Below are 21180 nucleotides of genomic sequence, written 5' to 3'. Positions count from 1 at the left end.
CCCACCCCTGCACATTCATCTGTTTACTGGGACTCTTAAGGTGAGCTTGTTCAATGAGCTACACACACATCATGAATGTCTATAGAACAGACAAGAATATGAATGTTTTTGCTTAAGATAATGGAGAAGCCAAACTGCTCCATCTGTGGGACAGCCCTTCTGTTCCAGCCAGCTTAGATGCCTATCCACAGGGAATGTGGGCAGTGTGATGTGAGCCCTGTTGGCTCCCTCTTTGTCCTGGTAGCCTCTCTGGGGCTGACAAAGGTCCAGGCATGTTCTGTGCTGGACAAAGTTCCCCGCCTGTGACTGGCTTCCTCGCCTGCAGTCGTCCCCTGCCCTCAATGTCTTCAAGGCTCCCACTGCATATCTGGACTTGTCATGTAGAGGGCGCTCAAGAGCTGGTCCCTTCGTTTTCTTCATCTCAGAGGCTGGCCCTGGGCTCAGAGATCCAGAGCATGTATAAGGAAGCAATACCCATCATTCCACAGGGTGGAAAGGGGAAGGAGAGAGGTCATCTGTCCACCACCAAATCTCCAGATCAGAGCCCCCACCGATGCCCTAAGTGCTTTTCTCTCTTGCTGCTCAGTGAAATAGCAATGGGTCCAAACCTCAATTATCCACACTAATGAAGGGTAAGGCTGGAAAGAAAAAGTCAAATCAGTGGTTAATCACACCCAAATTATCAATTAATAAAAAGACATGGGATGGGAATATTCAATCCTGATACTTCTCCTCACTCCTAATCTCTAAAGCAGATGTGTCACGACATCACCTCCCTGCCTAAAACTCTTTGGTGGGGACTTCCCTGGTGGTCCAGTGGTTAAGAATTTCCCTGCCAACTCAGGGGACATGGGTTTGATCCCTAGTCCAGGAAGATTCCACATGCCTCAGGACAACTACTGAGCCCACACCCTCGAGAGCCCATGTTCCACAAGAGAGGCCACCGCAGTGAGAAGCCCACGTCCTGCAACAAAGAGTAACCCCTGAAAGCCTTCATGCAACATTGAAGACCCAGCACAGCCAAAAATAGAAAACACTTTGGTGAAGGGCTGGCTGTCTCTGTGAATTAGGCCCAAACTCCTTCCGGCACCTCCCAGGTCCTGCATGAACTGACCCCTGACCCACATCCAGCTGCTGCCCTAGCTTCTCATCCTTTATTAATACATTTCCACTCCTTAGGATTTCTTGCAGGAAATCAAGCACACACACTCTTTCTTTCTTCTGGCCTTTGATTTCATTCATTCGCCAAATATTTATTAAGCATGCATCAGAACCTGTTCTAGGCAATGAAGATTCATCAAAGAACAGCAATGGCAATGCAGAAGAGACAAAGGCCCTGACCCCAGGAAACTCACATTCTGGTAGCAGAGACAGACAGTAAGCAAATAGATAACTGTATCATATGTCGAGGCGCGGGTGACAGGGAGGGATGGAGTGGGGGCAGCTGTGTTATATAGTGTCATCGGAAAGGCCTCTTTGATACGGGATGTTTGCCCAGAGAACTGAACAGGAGGACAGAGAGAGCCACGGGGGCCACTGGAGTGGAGCAGGACAGGCAAAGGAAACAGGATGTATGGAGGCTGGAAAGTGCTTGGCTTGCCCATTCCTCTGCACCCCTTCACATCACAAGGCCAGCTCCTGGTAATTTAACACATGATCAAGTCTGATCTGCATCACTCCTAATCTGGGGCTGGATACAGACCTTGTGGGAGGGGCAGGACGTGAAGAGCTGGAAGGGAGGTGAAGAGCATGGAGGTGAAGCCATCACCCACAGGACAAGGTCCCTTGGTAGCAGCAGGAGCCTCAGCAAGGCCCAGCTGAGGACAGTCAGCCCTGGAGGTGCTTCAGTGTCATGGGCTAGCCCCCTCCCCACCCCTGCCTCTCTGTGGCCCCTCCTTTCTCTGGGGTCAGGAGACATGGGTGGGACAAACTCAGAGAACTGTATGGCAGCGGTCCCCAACCTGTTTGGCTCCAGGGACCTGCTTCATGGACCAGGGAGGAGGGGATGGTTTTGAGATGACTCAAGCAATTACATTTGTGCTGGGTTTGGTTGCTCAGTTGTGTCTGACTCTGCGACACCATAGACTGTAGCCTGTCAGGCTCCTCTATCCATGGGGATTCTCCAGGCAAGAATGGATAGCCATTCTATTCTCCAGCCATTCTATCCTACCCAGGGATTGAACCCAGGTCTCCCACATTGCAGGTGGATTCTTTACCATCTGAGCCACCAGGGTCTTAGGATATTCCACCTTGACTTTGGGGTTAGGGCTTGAGTTCCTATGAGAATCTAATTCTGCTGCCGATCTAGCAGGAGGCAGAGCTTAGATGGTAATCCAGGTGATGGGGATCAGCTGTAAATACAGATGAAGCTTCTTACCTCCTGCTGCGCAGCCTGGTTCCCAACAGGGGGTCGGGGACTCCTGCTGTATATGGGGCTTATCTGGGGAGGCAGCATCAAGTAGAAAGAGGTGGGCTTTGGAAACAAACCGATTCTCAAACTATGCATGACCTTTCAGTTCAGCTCAGTGCATGACCTTTCAGTCCAGTTCAGTTCAGTCGCTCAGTCGTGTCCGACTCTTTTCGACCCCATGGACTGCAGCACGCCAGGGTTCCCTGTCCATCACCAACTCCCAGAGCCTACTCAAACTCATGTCCATCGCGTCGGTGATGCCATCCAACCATCTCATCCTCTGTTGTCACCTTCTCCTCCTGCCTTCAATGCAGCATGACCTTTAGGTGCTGTATAACCTCAGGCAAGGTAACTAACCTCTCTGGACCTTCTTCCCTCTGTATACAGTGGGAATTCCTAAGGCTTTGCTTGCCAGTGGTGCAGCAATGTCTTCAAGGCTCCCACTGCATATCTGGACTTGTCATGTCGAGGGCGCTCAAGAGCTGGTCCCTTCGTTTTCTTCATCTCAGAGGCTGGCCCTGGGCTCAGAGATCCAGAGCATGTATAAGGAAGCAATACCCATCACTCCACAGGGTGGAAAGGGGAAGGAGAGAGGTCATCTGTCCACCACCAAATCTCCAGATCAGAGCCCCCACCGATGCCCTAAGTGCTTTTCTCTCTTGCTGCTCAGTGAAATAGCAATGGGTCCAAACCTCAATTATCCACACTAATGAAGGGTAAGGCTGGAAAGAAAAAGTCAAATCAGTGGTTAATCACACCCAAATTATCAATTAATAGAAAGACACAGGATGGGAATATTCAATCCTGATACTTCTATTTGGAAGTGTTCACTCCCTGCTGACTGACTCACGAGTGGGAGATAGGTTCCCACAAGAAAGAGACAGTAGAAGGACATGTGTCCCCTGACCTCCAGGACAGAGGTCAGTGGAGGAAGCTCTGATAGGGTCACCTGACCCAAGTCCACAGGAAGGAGACAGGTGAGTATATCCAGCTACAGTCACGGCCAGAGGAGCAGCTGAAGGCTGACACTCCCATCTCCCATCCAAGAGGAAGCAATCACGTTCAGGTCCCCATCCAGTGGTATTCCTGGTGCCTTGGGAGTCATTACGGAAAGGGCTGGCAGTGGTCCTGAGGCACCCATGTTTGGGTTTTGTGGGTTCCCCTGTCTTCAGCACAGCTATGAAAAACAAGATCAAGACAGGGGCATCTCACTGCCTCCCACAAGAAGGTCATTTATCAGCTCTAGACCTGTGCTAATAGGTGTTAAATAGAGTTCAATGCAGAAAATTGAGAAGTAATGAGACTTGGAGCCGAGAGAATGAATTAAGAGGTGATCACATGTCCAGCGAGAGCCATTACCTGAATGCTGAAAAGGAGGAGCCCTGATGGTCGGAGAGCTCTGGGTCGAAGAAGAGGTCAGAGTGATGAGTCAACCCCAAATGGGGTGAAGGGTGGTCAAAAGCAATTAAGCAGTTATCATACTTCATCAGTTCTAGGCAGCACAATTTTCCATATTTTAATATTTTTGAAATTAGGATGTATCTTAAAATCGATGGCATGTCATACTTCAGTCAGGAGCATTTTTTTTTCTTTCTGAATGGTACATACAACAAAACTGAATCTTTTACTGAAGACACCTTGAATTCAATGGGACATAGTCCCAGGTGGATGGATGGATGGTGTGCATGTTCAGTTGTGTTCAACTCTTTGCGATCGTGTGGACTGTAGCCCGCCAGGCTCCTCTGTCCATGGAATTTTCCAGGCAAGAACACTGGAGTGGGTTGTCATTTCCTACTTCAGGGGATCTTCCTGACAGTCCAGGGTATCTTAAGCAAATCTCTTTCTGTTACATTGGGTGAAAAGACCCCTATCCACTCATTTATTCTATCACTGTTTACTGAGCAGACGTCAGATCCTGGGCTAGGTGCAGCTGTGAACAGTGATCATAAGAGCCCACACGTCTGCCTTCTTAGTGTTTATCCCACACCAGGCACTGTTAGGAACCCTCAACATGTGCTGTCTCATTTGTTCCCAGCAATGATCCAACAGAGTAGGGATTACTATTATTATTGTCCCTGTGACAGTGGAGGTCAGAGGAGGTTAAGTGACCTGCTCAAAGTTCCATACTAGCTACTAACTGGCTGAGCCAAGAGTGGATATTTCCTCTAGACCCTGAGCTTTTCTCTCAGTTCTCTCCACTGTCAAGGAACATACACCAGAGGGGAGAAGGCACACACAGAACAGGAAATACACAAGGACGCTGGTGATTGGAGGAGACGCCTGGGAGCCCAGAAGGAAAGTAAGGGAGTATTGGGAAGCAGGGGCAGTCTCTGGATTTGGTTTAAACAGACTGGAAGGAAACAAAGAGGCAGAGAAGAGTGGCTGGGTGGGCGAGGAAGGTTTAGTTGAGGGACTCTGCATGTCTGAAGGATGAGTGCAGAGACAGGGCATGGTGTATCTGAAGACCAGCAAAGCTAGTGTGGCTGGAGGAGGAAGGGGGTGGAGGCGGGGCTGATGCCAGGTTTTGATGGCCAGGTAAGGAGTTTGCACTCCATCTAGGAAGTAATTAGAAGGTTTTAAGTGAAAGCTCCCTGAGATCCTTGCACCCTGCCTCTAATGACTCTGAATCTGCTATTGGACAGCAGGTGACTGTAGACTCCTAAGAGGAGGACCTTGGAGCAAGGGCGCCATGTACAGCTACTCAGGTTGAGTACTGCCAAAGGGTGCCCAGGCAGAGGGGTGGTGAGAACTAAAACTCAGCCTCTAGTCCGTCCACTAAGCCGTATGCTCACATGACCCCTCAGGGTGGCCAGTTGTGCTAGTTTGCACAAAAGCCCGATTTGGACTAGCAGAAACTCAGGTTAGGACAGGCAAGCAGTGGCTAATATTGCAGCATCCCTACTGTGTGCCAAGCCCCAGACTAAGGCTTTGCGGTGACAGAAGAAATGAAAAAAAAAAAAAAATAGGAGACATTCCTTGCTCTTAGAGATCCACAAAGCTTGACAAAAGATGTTGTCACAGGAAATAATTTTTTTTTCATCCCTACAAAGCACATCAGGCCCTATTATAAGAGCTTCCTTTGATGTAGCACCTACTATGTGCCGAATGCCATGCTAGGTACCTTACCACAAATGCTCACTCCCTCCTTGAAAGGAAGAGAGAGTGATCCCGTGTCCCATAGAAGGGAGCCGAGAGGCTCAGAGCCTTGTCCAAGGTCACACAACAGGGACACAGCAGGACTCAGACTTGATATCCTAACAGCCAATCAGGCATGAGAGCAGTGTTCTCCACTTGGTTAAGGAATGTATGTTTCCTGACTAGAGACTGTGCTGGACACTTTCCAGCCATTAACGTTTCATTCTCCCGGGGTATAGCTGCTTTACAATGTTGCGTTAGTTTCTGCCGTATAGCAAAGTGAATCAGCTGTATGTATACACACAGCCCCTCTTTTTGGTATTTCCTTACCATTTAGGTCACTACAGAGCATTAAGTAGAGTTCCCTGTACTATACATCAGGTTCTCATTAGTTATTTATTGTTATTTATTAGTTAGTTATTTATTATATAGTTATATATATATATATATATATTAGTATATGGGCTTTCCAGATGACTCAATGGTAAAGAATCCACCTGCCAATGCAGGAGATGCAGGAGACGCAGGTTTGATCCTTGGCTCAGGAAGACCCTCTGGAGTAGAAAATGGCAACCCACTCCAGTATTCTTGGCTGGGAAAATTTCATAGACAGAGGAGCCTGGTGGACTACAATCCATGGGGTCACAGAGAGTTGGACGTTACTGAGTGATTGAGCACATACACATGCATATTGGTGTCTATATACATACATACACATACATGTATATATCTATACATACATACACACACATATGTATATATCGATCCTAGTCTCCGAATTCATTCCACCCTTTATTTCTCCCCTCAGTGTCCATATGTTTGATCTCTACAACTGTATCTCTGTTTCTGCCTTGTAGACAAGTTCAACTCTACCATTTTTCTAGATTCCACATTTATACATTAATATATAATATTTGTTTTTTTCTAGTTGACTTACAACTCCTTTGGCCCCCTTTACAAATCATTGAAGTGGACACTGCAATTTCTCTTTTGCAAGAAATCAGCTCAGGGCGGTTGGGAGATGCACAGGTGTCAGAGTTGGTCAGGGTTGAAGCTACCTCTTCCTGGATTCCCTTCCTCTGCTCTTACTCACTGTAGGTCTCAGAGCTCCTTGAAGATGAGGACCACTTATTACTCACTCATAGTCCTCAAAGTCTACCTTAGAACCTGGCATAGAGCAAGTGTACAGTCAATATTTGTTGAAAGAATGAATGAATGGACAGGGCCAGAGAAGTAGAGTGGATGCACATGTTACCTGCAAGTCATCTGGCCACCTGAAAACGCACCTTCTCCATCACCCTGTCTTCTGACACCTTGACACAAGAAGGGTCGGGCACTAGAATCTGGTTTGATGTCATCTTCAAGCTATGTTAATATCCGTCCCCAAAGGGGGAAAATATCACTATGCATGATGAACTATTTGTGGGATTATTGAGGATGTGATATGAAATTCATCCTGACTCCCTACTTACGGAGAAGTGCTGCCCAATTTGTCTCAAATGTCACATCTCTGTGTATTAATTTGCTACTCCACTGTATTGATTAAAAGGAATGTTCTCCAACTCCCAAGGCAGAGCCCTCAGAAATGGAGCAGGTTCACTCAGGAAGCACACATACCATCCCCTCCTGGGCAGAGGAAATGGATATTCACCACATCACCCCAGCCAAGAGAAGTCCTTGCTAGCCTTGCCGTTCTGGCCTGGATGGCCTGAATGGTACAAATTGCATATTCAGTGTATGTATGTATATGGTCAAATAGCTTCCATTAGCCCAATTTTGAGATGTCTGCAGAATGCCCCCAAATTGGGGAACTCTTTCAAAACGAGGAAATTGTCGGAAAGGCCAGGAGAGGGGAATCAGCAGGTCTAATTACAGGAGTGTATAAAACCAGGAAGGGTCCTTTTTTCTGGACCTCAATTTCCTGGCGTGCAAAGTGACATGATCACCTCCACTCCACTCCCCCTCCAAAAGCCAGGAAAGCACACTCTGTCCCAACCTGCCTCTCTTGGTAGAGCAACAACAGGGAGCTCCATCTCTATCTGTCTGTCCCTCGCGGATGTGTCTATCTGACCCTGTTCCATGATGCTGTGGTCCTCATGGGCCTTCCTTGGTGACTCAAACGGCAAAGAATCTGCCTGCACTGCAGGCGGAGGTGACGTAACAGGCTTGCACTGGGAGCAAAACTCACCAAACGCGGCACTAAATTGAGCTCCTCCTGTTCTCTTCCTTTTGTGCGGGCGGGTGGGTAGGGGTGGCAGGGATAAATCATGACAGTGAGGATGGTGCTTAGCTGAAACCCTGGGCATCGCACACAGTAGCACTCAATATATATCAGCTCGATGAACCTCCACCATCCACTTTATGTGTATGTCAGCCTCTCTGGGCTGTTTTTCAGGTGAACCAGTGGTTTACAGATGGGCTTTAGGGCATCTGAATTATATCAAAAATATACGGGAAAGTGTTTTGTGTTTGTGTGTGTCCAGAGACAGTCACAACTTTCAGGTCCATGATCCCCAAAGTCTCAGATCTGCTGGATGTGTCATTAGCGTCATGAGCCCTAAAGCCAACATCTCTGACACCCAGAGAAGAGGCCATGAAAAGACTAAGTTTCTGGCATTGGCCCTATGAGCTCCAGTCCACCAGGGGACAGGGCCCACACCCTTAGCCCCGTGAGGTGGGCAGTTTCTCCAGCAGCGCTGGAGCTCACGGATATGGAGACGCCTCTGCTCCTCCCCACGGAAGCCAAGGTCTGTTCCTCAGCCCAGACACACCATGAAAACTGAGTTGAGGATTTTATGCAAACACAGGGTCAGGGCACTGGGGTGGGGCTGGGACTGTGACCTATAGACTGAGCATCTCCTGAAATAATCTCAGTCCAGTGAGGTTAGGGGGAGGGTGGCTTCACTCATCAGCTGATATTTATCAAACACTGACAATCTGCCAGTCCCCGTGCTGAGCACATTATTTGATTTGTGTATTTTCTTTCTAATCTTCACAACTTTATGAAGTTAATATCTTTACTCTGCTGTTACAGAGGCAATGAGCTCAGAGAAATGACATAACTTGCCCAAGGTCACACAGCAAGTGAGTGGCAGAGATGGGGTTTGATTCCAGATAACGTTGGAACTCAGAACCTGAAGTCTTAATCACTGTATTCTGCAGCCTCTCCCTTACGGCAACCAGGGGATTTGCAAAAGTAACTGTTCCTCTTCTTCCTAGATTCCATGTGAGGATAATAAGTGATTTTGATTTTTAAGGAAGCTTCTTGTATTTCTGAGAGGGAGAACCGAAGATGATAGTTAGATCTAACAAAACAGAAATACCTTTTTTTAGATGTAGATGATTAAATTGATCTAATAGACTGAGAACCAGAGGTCAGAGATGGGCTGTCTTGCACCAAAGTGTCAGGGTGACTGCTTAAGAATGATGCTGCTAAAAAGGAAAAGGTGCCACCAGGATTAAGCATCAAAACCTGCAGAGACTCTCAGTGACATTTCTGATCTGCTTATAACTCTTGTTTGTCTGTTGATCAGCCTGTGAGAGACAGAAGCAATCCCCTACATCTCTGAGAGTCATACGTGGAAAAGGTGTGAAGCCCACAGGCTCAGTTGGGAGAAACAATGTCTAAAGGGCAATAAGACTAGAAGTGTCAGGGAGAGACACCCTGGGGGCTGGGGAGGAGGGAGGCACATCAGGGAGGTAAGAGGCTTCCACGCATTGAAAGACAGACAGAAGGACACAGAGAACATTGGAGAATCAGAGTCAGAGTCACTGAAACCAAGACAAACACAGCTGAATTCCAGAGGGATTTAGAAGTAAAATGGAAAAATAAAATGCTGAAAGAATCAGAGGAATATCTAAATGACGATTTAGCTGATCTTGGCATGGAAAAGGCCTTTCTAAGCATAACACCAAAGGTAGATTATCAAAGAGAAATTAAAAATTTAAAAATTGGTGACATAAAAATTAAAACTGCTGCACATCAAAAGGAAACTCATAAAACTCATAGCCTTAACATGCAAAACCACTTACAAAAAGGATAAGAAAAAAAATACTAACACCTGAAAAGAAAAGTAGGCAAAGACAGGGACAGGCAATTTACAAAATGATCTACAAAAGGCCAGAAAGTGATGACAGATGCTCAACCTTCCCTATCATCAGAGAGATGCAAATTTTAACCACAAATGTGATCTCATCACACCTATTTTAATCAATGAAACTAACTTAAAACTCCCCAACATGCAACATAGCTAAAAAGCAGGGCTGGGCCCTCTTACACCCCAGTAAGATCTTCCTACAGATACCATGGGATTATGTATTAAAATGGAAGATCGACACACTCTTTGACCCAGCAATTGCAGTTTGAAGAATTCATCCTAAGATAATTGGATGAGGCTTTAAGTTGTATGTACAAGGATGTTCTTCACTTAAATGTCCCCAGAAGATGACTGGTTAAATAACTGGAGTATAGGCAAACCACAATGGCTCCTTCACTGCTATTCATTAGGAAGAACAAAGCAGGGCTATTTTATTAACACAGAAACGTGTCAGCCTCATTAACCAGACTACAGAACTACATACACAGTGTAACCCCAAGTGCACACAGATCCGCATCTGTGCGCACACGTGTGGAGGTGCAGAGAGCTGTCAAATGAACACTCACAAGAAGGGAGGAAGGGAAGCTACATCCTCTGCAGTAAGTGGGCAGCCGCGCTGGGCAGAGGGGGATGTGGGCAGGTCTGGGTAGGAAGAGGACGGGGAGGAGGAGATGAGTGTGGTTAGAACTCCTAGGGATCGGTGCTGCGGATGAGACTACCAGAGGGCAGATAAAAACACAGGACCCTGGGGACTTCCCTGGTGGTCCAGGGCTTAAGAATGCCCCTTGCAGTTCAAGGGCTTCCCTGGTGGCTCAGAGGGTAAAGCGTCTGCCCGCAATGTGGGAGACCCGGGTTCGATCCCTGGGTCAGGAAGATCCCCTGGAGAAGGAAATGGCAACCCCCTCCAGTATTCTTGCCTGGAGAATCCCATGGAGGGAGGAGCCTGGTGGGCTACAGTCCACAGGATGGCTAAGAGTCACACACGACTTCACTTTTGCAGTGAAAGGGACGTGGGGTCAATCCCCAGTCAGGAAACTAGGATCCCACATGTCTCAGGGTTCCTAAGCCCGAGTGCCACAACAAAAGATACCACAGCCCACAACTAAGGCCTGATGCAGCCAAATAAATATTTTTTAAAAATACAGGACACTCTATTAAATTTGAATTTTAGACAAAGAATAGGCAACTTTTTTAGTGTAAGTATGCTCCATGACCCGGTGCTCTGTGACAGGTTAGGGGGGTGGAATGGGATGGGAGGTGGCAGGAAGGTTCAAGAGGGAGGGGACATATTAGTATGTATACCTGTGGCTGATTCATGTTGATGTGTGGCAGAAACTAACACAATATTGTAAAGCAATTATCCTCCAATTAAAAACAAAGGTATGTCCCATGAAATACTTGGGATATACTTAAGCTAAAAAAATATTTTTCAAAATTTAAAAAAATTGAATAATATAAAATACAGATTAATTGGGCATCTTGTATTTTATCTGAAACTCTAGCTGAGTCTGGGCATATCTCTTATTGCCTCTCTGAGATGACACAAGCCAGCCAGCAGGAAGCTGAATCCAAGGCAGGCTTCCTGAGTCCACCCTGCCTCTGACTTAGTTCCAATCCACTTGCCCATGAGAGAGAGTCACCTATGTCTGATTTCCTTCAGGAGTTTTGTGGGGAGTACAGTGTAGGAGATGAGCATAGTCTTTAGAGCCAGAGAAGTTACTTTAAAACTCCTGGTCATCAAGTAGCCTTAAGCTGAACACAAAACTCCTGATTCCCAGCTCCAACATCTGTAAGATGGAGATAGTGAGGTCTGTCCACGGGGCTGTCTCGGGGATTAAATGAGATAATGTATGTAAAGTGCCTGGCATACAGTCAGCGTTTAACACAAGTTGATCCCCTTCCCTCCTGTCCGCGGCCACAGCCCACACTCTTGCCCCTGGGGATTACGAATCAAGCATCTCCTGTCATCTTGGGCTTTGATGACTGGCCTTTTTGATCTTTTCCTTGGAGCAGCAGCATCTCTGAGCTGACACCCTTCACCTGACTTCACCTTTCTCCCAAATCCCTAGCAACAGTTCAGTTCCTTATCTATATTTTTCACTCTAACGGGGAGGGTGGAGGAGGATGAGACTGCTTTTGATAGCAGACTTTCAGGCATGTCAGCCAGGGGAGCTACAGAGTGGGGCCCTGATGGCATTTAGAAAGGGCCAGCAATGTCTAAAAGAGTGCAAGGGAGGAGGCTGCCTGGGCTGGGGGCAGCCTGGGCTGATGTGGGGGAGGTGAGGGGGTCTCTAGAGCCAGTCTGTCTGTCTGCCTGTTGTCTGGCACAAATGACTAAGGTGGGCTCTGCATGGGAAGGAGGGCTCACTTCTTCCCCGGAGAGCCAAATCTTCAATGTCTTTTGGATCACTGGATCACCCTCTACCTCCAACGAGGCTCAGAGAGTTTAAAAATCTGCCCAGCATCACCCAGTTACTCACTTCCAGGGCCAAGCAGCTAGTATTAATCAGCAAATCCCTAAACATGGGGTTATCTTATGTCTTGTTGAGAAGTCCAGTGATAGAGTGGGCCCCTGGCCGCTGTGGATGTAACATGTCATGTGGTTTTTCCGCAGCTGTGGCTGCCCCTGCTGGTTTCTGCCACCTGCCCTCCTGACCCCTCCACTTTGGGTATCTCAAAAGTCAGTACAACTCACACTCTCCCGGATGCACAAATTGCCCCGTGGGCCAGTCCTGAGCCAGATCAGTGAGATCAAGTCACAGCCTCGGCTTCTCTGCTCTTGCCTCTCCTGTTAACACAGACACCCACGTGCGAGTCACTCTGCCAGGGGCAAAGACAGAGCCACACGGACCGTGGAGTTGGCGGAAACCCTGCCCAGGTGACTGCAGAGCCACTCAACCACAGCAACCTGTTTGCATTGTCCAGGGTCTGCCCAGCCCTCACCTGGAAGCTTTCTCTTCTCAATGCCAATGACTCAGAGACCTGGTATCATTATGCAAGGGCTTCCCTGCTGGCTCAGAGGTAAAGAATATGCCTGCAATGCAGGAGTGACAGGAGATAAGGGTTCAATCCTGGGGTTGAGAAGATCCCCTGGAGGAGGGCATGGCAACCCACTCCAGCATTCTTGCCTGGAGAATCCCCATGGATAGAGGAGCCTGGCGGGCTACAGTCCGTGGGGTCGCAAAGAGTTGGACATGACTAAAGTGACTTAGCACAGTAACACAGCACCATTATGCAGCTGAGATAGGGCAGGCCCTGCCTTCAGCACCATTGATCCTTCATGTGTCTGGGCTGCTACCGCCAGGCCAGGCAGGTGGGAGGGGGGACCTGCTGGCCTCTACTTTATCTTAAAGTGTAATCTCATTGAATCACAGACCCTGTGTGAATCTGATGGAAGTCCGGCTCGCCCTGTCTGGGAATCGAGAAGCACGCTCTGCAGTGATACAAGCGTTCTCGGATTGCTCAGCATGGGAGCCACAAGCCACGCACGGGAGGAGGCTGGTGCAACTAGGAAAGGGAATTTTAAATTTTATTAAATTTTTATTAATGTAAATATGAAAGTGGCATGTGGTTAAAAGCTACTGTACAGGATAGCACAGCTCTAGACCAGGGGTCATCAAACATTTTCTGTAAAGGGCCAGAGAGTAAATATTTTCAATTTCGCAAGCCATGTGGTCTTTGTGGCAATAACTCAAGTTTGGAGCTGTAGTGCATACAGACAGTCATAGACAACAACAGCAACAGGGCTTGGCTGTGTGCTAATAAAACTTTATTTACAAAGACAAGCCAGAAGCTGGATTTAGCCAGGTAGGCCATAGTTTATTGATCCCTCTTCTGGACACTTTCAAGGAAAAAAAATGCACATACCCTTATATTTTCAGAATGTGGCCACATCTAATTATAAGGGGTTTTCACACCTTTGATGCCCCTGTAGACCTTCCCATGAATTCCTGGCTAGAACCTCTGACTTTAAAGGGCTCTGGGAATGTACCTTCAGCTCTGCTCTGGCTGATGGAGAAGCACTTGGCTTTGTTTCCCAGAGCAGGTAGTATGGTCAGGGATCAACAGGACACTTTTTTCCTAAAACCTCATGAAAGTCCAGGCGTCAGACATATATCCACAAACGTTGCTGAAGGAGGACACCCTGCACCAGGTGCCCCTGTGTGTCAGCCCCTCCGGGGATCTCTGCAGCCACCAGCTCTAGTGTCCATGACTCATCCCCTGCACCATCCCCAGGCACTGCCCATCTCCCCATAGCTGAAAGATCGTGGAAGAAGCTTCTGAAGAGGCCTCTCTTCATCAAGAGGTTATAACTGAGACTCACAAAGACTTAGCTTGGGTTAACAGCCAAAGGATCAGGCTGAGAACACAACCAGGATGACCAAGATCACAGTCTTGCTTTGGGAAGGAACCGAGTGTTTGTTTCAAAGAAATCGGGATATCCCAGGAGACTTCACTTTAAAGACAGGTAGGTCTTTTCAGGAGCTCTCAGTTAAAGCAATCTGGAGTTATGTCAGAAACCCTCAGTTAAAGGCATATGAAACTTTCTCTGGAGCCTTCTTAGTATCGTTAGTTAAAAATAACTGATACCCCTCCTCAGGTTCCTTCTCAGGAGCCCTAAATCACTTAGATTAAAGCACCAAATTGTATCCCCTTCATCCAATACCAACAGGGGTGAATTTTGCCAAGGGAGATATTTCTGTCGTGTGTTTCTAGCCAAGACAAAGGTAGTATCTATTTCTATATTCCTATAATTCCATTCAAGAAAGCATCACTTATTAAGTTCTTAGAGGCAAGAGGAAGAAAGCCTTCGCATAACTGGCATGCTTTACTAGGGTGTTATGTCTTTACTGTTATTAATTACCATTAACAGTCTTAAAATATGCCTATTAATGATCTCAACACAAAATAGCAGTGTGGGTCTTAGCCAAGAGCAGCATAATTACCTATTAATGAGATGTAAATTTCCCAGGGAAATGACAGCGATCTCGATGTACCACCTTCTGAACTAATATAATAAAGTTAATAGTAATAATAGTGTATAATCTGAGGATATTAGTGTTAATTTGAATGCTAACATCATAGTTAAACAGGCTGAGAGAAACGGAAATTATTTGCATAACTCAAACCAAGAAACCCTAATCTCTGCTATTAAGGAAAAATTGATTGTTCTTCTCTGAATGATATAAAGCTGACTCTTTGCAGTCACCATAGTGAGCAAAAAAAAAAAAAAAAATTTAAGCTACTTTTTTTATGTCTTCTACTTAGGGTTTATATCTCCCTTATTTCCAAAACCAAGTCAAGACACTTGGTAATACAGTGAAGCCCAAGAGAAAACAGAATTAAAAAAAAACAGAAACACAAGAAAACCCAGTTAAGGGGAGAGAGCAGATGTTACCAGACCCTGAAGATAAACGATTGCAGCTCAGGTCTGATTTCAAGTCTCAGCTTCCTAGAAACACGGCAGGAGCAACTTAAGTAACTGAGTTACTGGTTAGCAAGCAGCCTCCTTAGGGCAGGCACAAGCTTTGAATCTGAAGGAGCCCTTCTCGGCAGCTGAGAACTGCGCAACCCTGCCGGTGGCTATTCGAGCCTCACAGCCCAGCCTCCTGCAGGCCAGGCCGGGACACCTACCCTCGTAGCTGGCGTGGAATCCCTGTGCGCTGACCGCGTAGTCACTGATGAGGCGCAGAGAGAGGGTGGTGGCCGCACTGACGATGGTGGCTGGCAGCTGAAAGCCTGTGAGCCTGAAAGACAAAGAGGTGAGCTGGAGGGAGGATGAATCCCCTGGGAACTGCACATCCCTGACGCATTTATTGAGCACATGCTGGATGCATGATGCTGATCTAGGCACAGGGAAGGATATGAAAGAAGCTGAACGCCAGGCACATGCAAGGTGCTCCAAGATAAAGCAATTCCCAGCAAAAGGGATGGAGACCAGTCACAGAAATATGGGGGCCTACTCTCCCAAGCCATGGGCTACCCCTAATCTGGAGGTCTGCCTTGTTTTTGGCTCTTCTCTTTCTCCTCCTCCAGTTTCCTCTCCTGATGTACCCAAACAGGATCCTATGCGGCCTTCCTAGAACAGACTCCCTCCACCCATGTCCTCCCCCTGCATCTCATCTGTAGACAAACTGTAGCCTCCTAGGCCTTCCCAAAGTTCCAAAGGGTAAATTTAGTTAGAGAAGTGAGAAGATGCAGAAAGAAAGGAAAACCGTCAGGCAAGACAAAATAATAAAAGTTTAGCCATTAAACAAAGTCAAGGACCTTTAGTTCCTTCTCAAGGGCTATAGATAATATTCTGAGCCATGTCCTTTGAGCTCTTTTGCAGATACTGAAATGGCCGCCAGATGGAAGAAGCTAACTGTATGCAGCCTACAGCACATAGATCCCCAGACTGATTGGAAACAGAAGCTTGATGATGCTGAGTCCCAATTACCTCACCACCAACCAATCAGAAGAATGTTCACTGATCATTTATTCACAACCCCCCTCCATCACCCTGTTTTTAAAAACCTTTTCCTGAAAGTCTTCAGGGATTTTGGGCTTTTTAAGCACTAGTTACCTGAGCTCCTTGCTTGGTGTCCTACAATAAACCACAACCTGTTGTCAATGACATTACTACACACGGGCACCAGACCCAAGTTTGCTTCGGTAACACTGACTCCTCTCTTTCTGGCTGGGGTCCTTTGAGGCTCTGGGTAGACTTTGCCACAAATTTACAATGAATGATCGCCAACAGACAGTATTTATTTATTCACATACAGAGGAAAATACATCCAACTCTAAGTAGCAGAAAGTGGATCCTTCTTATCATAGATTTTATCCTTTAAAAGGAATAGGTCTACTGCTTTTATAGAAATGATAAGTACTTATTATTTTTAAAAGATGAAAGCAAAAATTAAAAACCCAATGCAATCTAGAAATAATCATTCTTGACAGTTGACATACAAAGAGATGCAAGGATCAGTAGTTCAGATCATATTCAATGAAATAACTTCATACAAATGGGATCATATTGCACATGCTTTTAAAATTAAAATGTGTAAATTTTTTTCCTGCTAGTTAAGTAAAGAAAAAGGAACAGGGGTGAAACGAAAGGAATTGTTCAATCTGAAATAACATGCTTTCCGCACAAGAGAGTCATCTTTGAAAGATTCTTCTAACGTTAAAAAGATTAAACAATGAAGCCTTCACTGAACACCTGGGGACATATTTTAGGAAAGAAGTCTGCTTCCAGGCATCCATACAGGTTGACCCCCACAGGTGATGAGTTTGTGCACAAAGATGGTGGTGGGGTGGCCAGGCTCCTGTCCACCTTTGTCTTTTATTCCCTATCTGAGGCTCATCTGCACGCCCAGAAGGGCTCAAGGAGGAATTCAAGGTGTAGCCTTGTCTCCATTTTCAAGTAGTAAGGGGTATCTGTGGTGCCCCCTGGTTCACTTCTGTTCCTCCCATTGCTATAATATCTGGACACCCAGATGTCCCCTGAAAGGCATGGGTACTGGGTTCAACCAAATTAAATCAGACATTTGTAACACCCACCATGAAAAGCCCTGTGAAAGGTGAAGCCCTTGTCTTTCCCACTATCCCAATCTTACAGGATTCAGGTTAACACAGAATAAATTGAAGGAAAAGAGAAGGCAAAGTCATCAAACTAAAATGGGAGACCAAATATGTTTCAAGGTCATCTTCTTTTCAGGTATACAAACACCCAGCAAAGAGTCTCTCCATCACCCCATATTCTCTCCCATCCCTACCCCTGTCTTTCTGTCTCTATCTCCCCCATTTTCTCACAAGGGCAAAAAATTCATATGTCACATAATGAAACCATACACATTAGAAGAAAACAAACTATTGTTTAATCTACTTACTGTGGAAGGTCTTTCTGAGTATGGTTAGAGAACTCCTCTGGCTTCTACCCACCCATCATTCTTTTAGAGAGCTGTCACCGCACTGGGTTCTGACAGGTACCCTACCCACTCACTAGCCACAGAACTGGGCAAATGACCAATCACGGCACATCCTTCATCTTTATGGAGTGGTTCAAGGCACAGGGAAGAAGGAGGAGGGCACCTAACCCAAGCAGAGTTGTTCTGAGTCCTTCCCCGGGGTGTGATATACAGACTTGAAGGGTCTTTTATCTGGGGGTTCTAAATCATTAGACTGTAAGCTCAAGAATCTCATCAGTCCTTTGTATCATTACACAGACAGTCTCTGCTGTGGAGAAAATGATGTCTCGTATACATGCAGACAAAGCTGAACAGTGAGAAGGGGACAGAGTCCTAATGATGCATCGTGGAGACCCTTCACGCAGCCATGCAGAATGACCCACTTCTGCATGAACCAACATTCTTTATTTCTTCCTTTTCTTTTTCCTTTTTCTTTCTTCTTCTTCTTCTTCTTTTTTTTTTTTTTTTGTTTAAGTTAGTTTGATTTGGGTTCTATCTCTTGAAATTGATTGAGTACTGATGGACACAGCGTGAAACCTCACATGCCTTAAAGGAAAATACTGATTGATTTAATTATATTAAAATTCAAAGCATGCACGTGGAGCAAAAAAAAAAAAAAAAAAAAAAAAAAAAAAAAAAAAAAAAAAAAGATAAAAAGTGTAAATTTGGAAGACTGCATATAATATATGTGACAGGAATTGGTTTAGCATTCATAATCTATAAAGAATACTAACAAATCAATATGAAAAAGAAACAGGGAAGGAAGGAAAGAGCAAAGGATATGCACAGAGACAGAAAGATGCTCCACCTAAATAATATAAAAAATAAGAAAACTCAATCCAAAAGACTCATTTTTCATCTCTCACGTTGCCAAAGGTTGAGGAAAACAGAGCCTATAGTTATCAAAATGATAATAAGAAGATACCACAAATTACACACATACATTTGACAAATTGGATGAAATGGACCAGTTCCTTGAAAAGCACAAACTATCACAACTTTTCAACATGAAATAAATCATCTGAGTAGCCCTATGGCTATAAAGGAAATTGAATTAGTCATTTAAAAATTCCCCCAAAGGAAATACCTAGACCCAGAAGGTTTCAATATAGAATTCTACCAAATGCATAAAGAACTTACACCAATTCTATACAATGTCTTCCAGAAAAGAGAAAGAAGGAGCACTTCCAAACTCATTTTGTGAGGCAAATATTACCCTGATACCAAAACCAAAGGTAGCACAAACAAAGAAGGCTAAAGACTAATATCCCACAGAATATAAACACAAAATGCCTTAACAAAATATTAGCAAAGAGAATTCAGCAACACACAAAATAATTATACACCATAACCAAGTGGGGTTTAATTCCAAGGACACAAGGCTGGTTCAATTTCTGAAAATCAATGTAATTCACTATAGTAACAGGCCAAAAGTAGAAAAATCACATGATCATATCAATGATGAAGAGAAAGCACTTGGCAAAATTCAACACTCATCCATAGTTTTAAAAAAAGTCTTTTACAGACTCACAGACTTAGAGTGCAGTCGTGTGGTTGCCAAGGGGAGAAGGTATAAATTCGGAGGTTGGGGTTAACATATACACACCACTATATGTAAAATTGATAATCAACAAGGACCTAGTGTATAGCACACAGAACTCCACTCAATGCTCTGTAATAACCTATATGGGAAAAGAATATGAAAAAGAATAGATACATGAATGGTGGTGGTGGTTTAGTCACTAAGTGGTGTTGGACTTTTGAGATCACATGGACTATAGCCTACTAGGCACCTCTGTCCATGGGATTTTGTAGACAAGAATACTGGAGTGAGTTGCCATTTCCTTCTCCAGGGGATCTTCTCAACCTAATGATTGAACCCAGGTCTCCTGCATTGCAGACAGATTCTTTACCACTGAGCCATAACAGAAGCCCCCAGATATATAAGCATACACACATAAGTCTGTATAACTAAATCACTTTCTGTATACCTGAAACTAATACAACACTGCGAATCATTATTCAGTTCAGTCACTCAGTCATGTCCAACTCCTTGTGACCCCATGGACTGCAGCACACCAGGCCTCCCTGTGCATCACCAGCTCCCAGAGTTTACTCAAACTCACGTCCATTGAGTTGATGCCATCCAACCATCTCATCTTCTGTTGTCCCCTTCTGCTCCTGCCTTCAATAATTACCAGCATCAGGGTCTCTTCAAATGAGTCAGTTCTTCACATCAGGTGGCCAGATTATTGGAGTTTCAGCTTCATCATCAGTCCTTCCACTGAATATTCAGGACTGATTTCTTTTATGATGGACTGGTTGGATCTCCTTGCAGTACAAGGGACTCTCAAGAGTCTTCTTCAACACCACAGTTCAAAAGCATCAATTCTTTGGCACTCAGCACTCAGTCCAACTCTCACATCCATACATGACCACTGGAAAAACCACATCCTTGACTAGATGGACCTTTGTTGGCAAAGTAATGTCTCTGCTTTTTAATATGCTGTCTAGGTTGGTCATAACTTTTGTTCCAAGGAGCAAGCGTCTTTTAATTTCATGGCTGCAATCACCATCTGCAGTGATTTTGGAGCCCAGAAAAATAAAGTCTGTCACTGTTTCCACTGTTTCCCCATCTATTTGCCATGAAATAATGGGACTGGATGCCATGATCTTAATTTTCTGAATGTTGAGCTTTAAGCCAACTTTTTCACTCTCCTCTTTCACTTTCATCAAGAGGCTCTTTAGTTCTTCTTCCCTTTCTGCCATAAGTGTGGTGTCATCTGCATATCTGAGATTATTGATATTTCTCCCGCCAATCTTGATTCCAGTTTGTGCTTCATCCAGCCCAGTGTTTCTCATGATGTACTCTGCATATAGGTTAAATAAGCAGGGTGACAATATACAGCCTTTACGTACTTCTTTCCCTATTTGGAACCAGTCTGTTGTTCCATGTCCAGTTCTAACCGTTGCTTCCTGACCTGCATACAGACTTTTCAAGAGGCAGGTCAGGTGGTCTGGTATTCCCATCTCTTTAAGAATTTTCCACAGTTTGTGGTGATCCACACAGTCAAAGGTTTTGGCATAATCTCTCCAATATAAAATTAAAAGAAAAACTTTCGTAAAACTAAAGATAGAAGGAAACTTTCTGACTTGATAAAGAGCATATCCAAAAATCCTATAGCTAACATCACAGTTAATGGTGAAAGACTGAACGTTTTTCTCCTAAGACTAAGAACCAGGCAAGGATCTAACAATCCAATTGGAAAGTTAGCAAAAGACATGAAAAGACATTTCATTAAGAGAGGACACATGGATGGGAAATAAGCACATGAAAAATGTTTAACATCATTAGCCATTAGGGAAAGGGAAATTAAGATCATGATGAGATATTACTATACACCATTAGAACAGATAAAAATAAGAACAGTGACAACAGCAAAGGTTAACAACGACGCAGAGCAACTGCATCTTTCATACATTGCTGGTAGAATGTTAAATGGTGCTAATATTCTGGAAAATAGACAATTTCTGTTTTAAAAATATTACACATATACTAGTCATACAAGTCAGCAATTACAACCCT

General features: G+C 45.1%; 1 protein-coding gene across 2 annotated transcripts in view; it reads right to left on the bottom strand.

Moving 5' to 3' along the window:
• The window catches only part of CSMD2 (CUB and Sushi multiple domains 2), a 679919-nt gene that overhangs the window by 528314 nt on the left and 130425 nt on the right, over positions 1-21180 (bottom strand). For both annotated transcript variants that reach the window (XM_043461986.1, XM_043461987.1), the window contains exon 3: positions 15277-15389. In XM_043461986.1, the coding sequence (XP_043317921.1) occupies positions 15277-15389 (113 nt within the window). The remainder of the gene's footprint in view (positions 1-15276; positions 15390-21180) is intronic.

This window comes from Cervus canadensis, chromosome 2, assembly GCF_019320065.1.
Source record: "Cervus canadensis isolate Bull #8, Minnesota chromosome 2, ASM1932006v1, whole genome shotgun sequence".
Classification (NCBI taxonomy): Eukaryota; Metazoa; Chordata; class Mammalia; order Artiodactyla; family Cervidae; genus Cervus; species Cervus canadensis.
The sequence above is the reverse complement of the archived record's forward strand: the minus strand, read 5'-3'. Positions and strand labels throughout refer to the sequence as shown.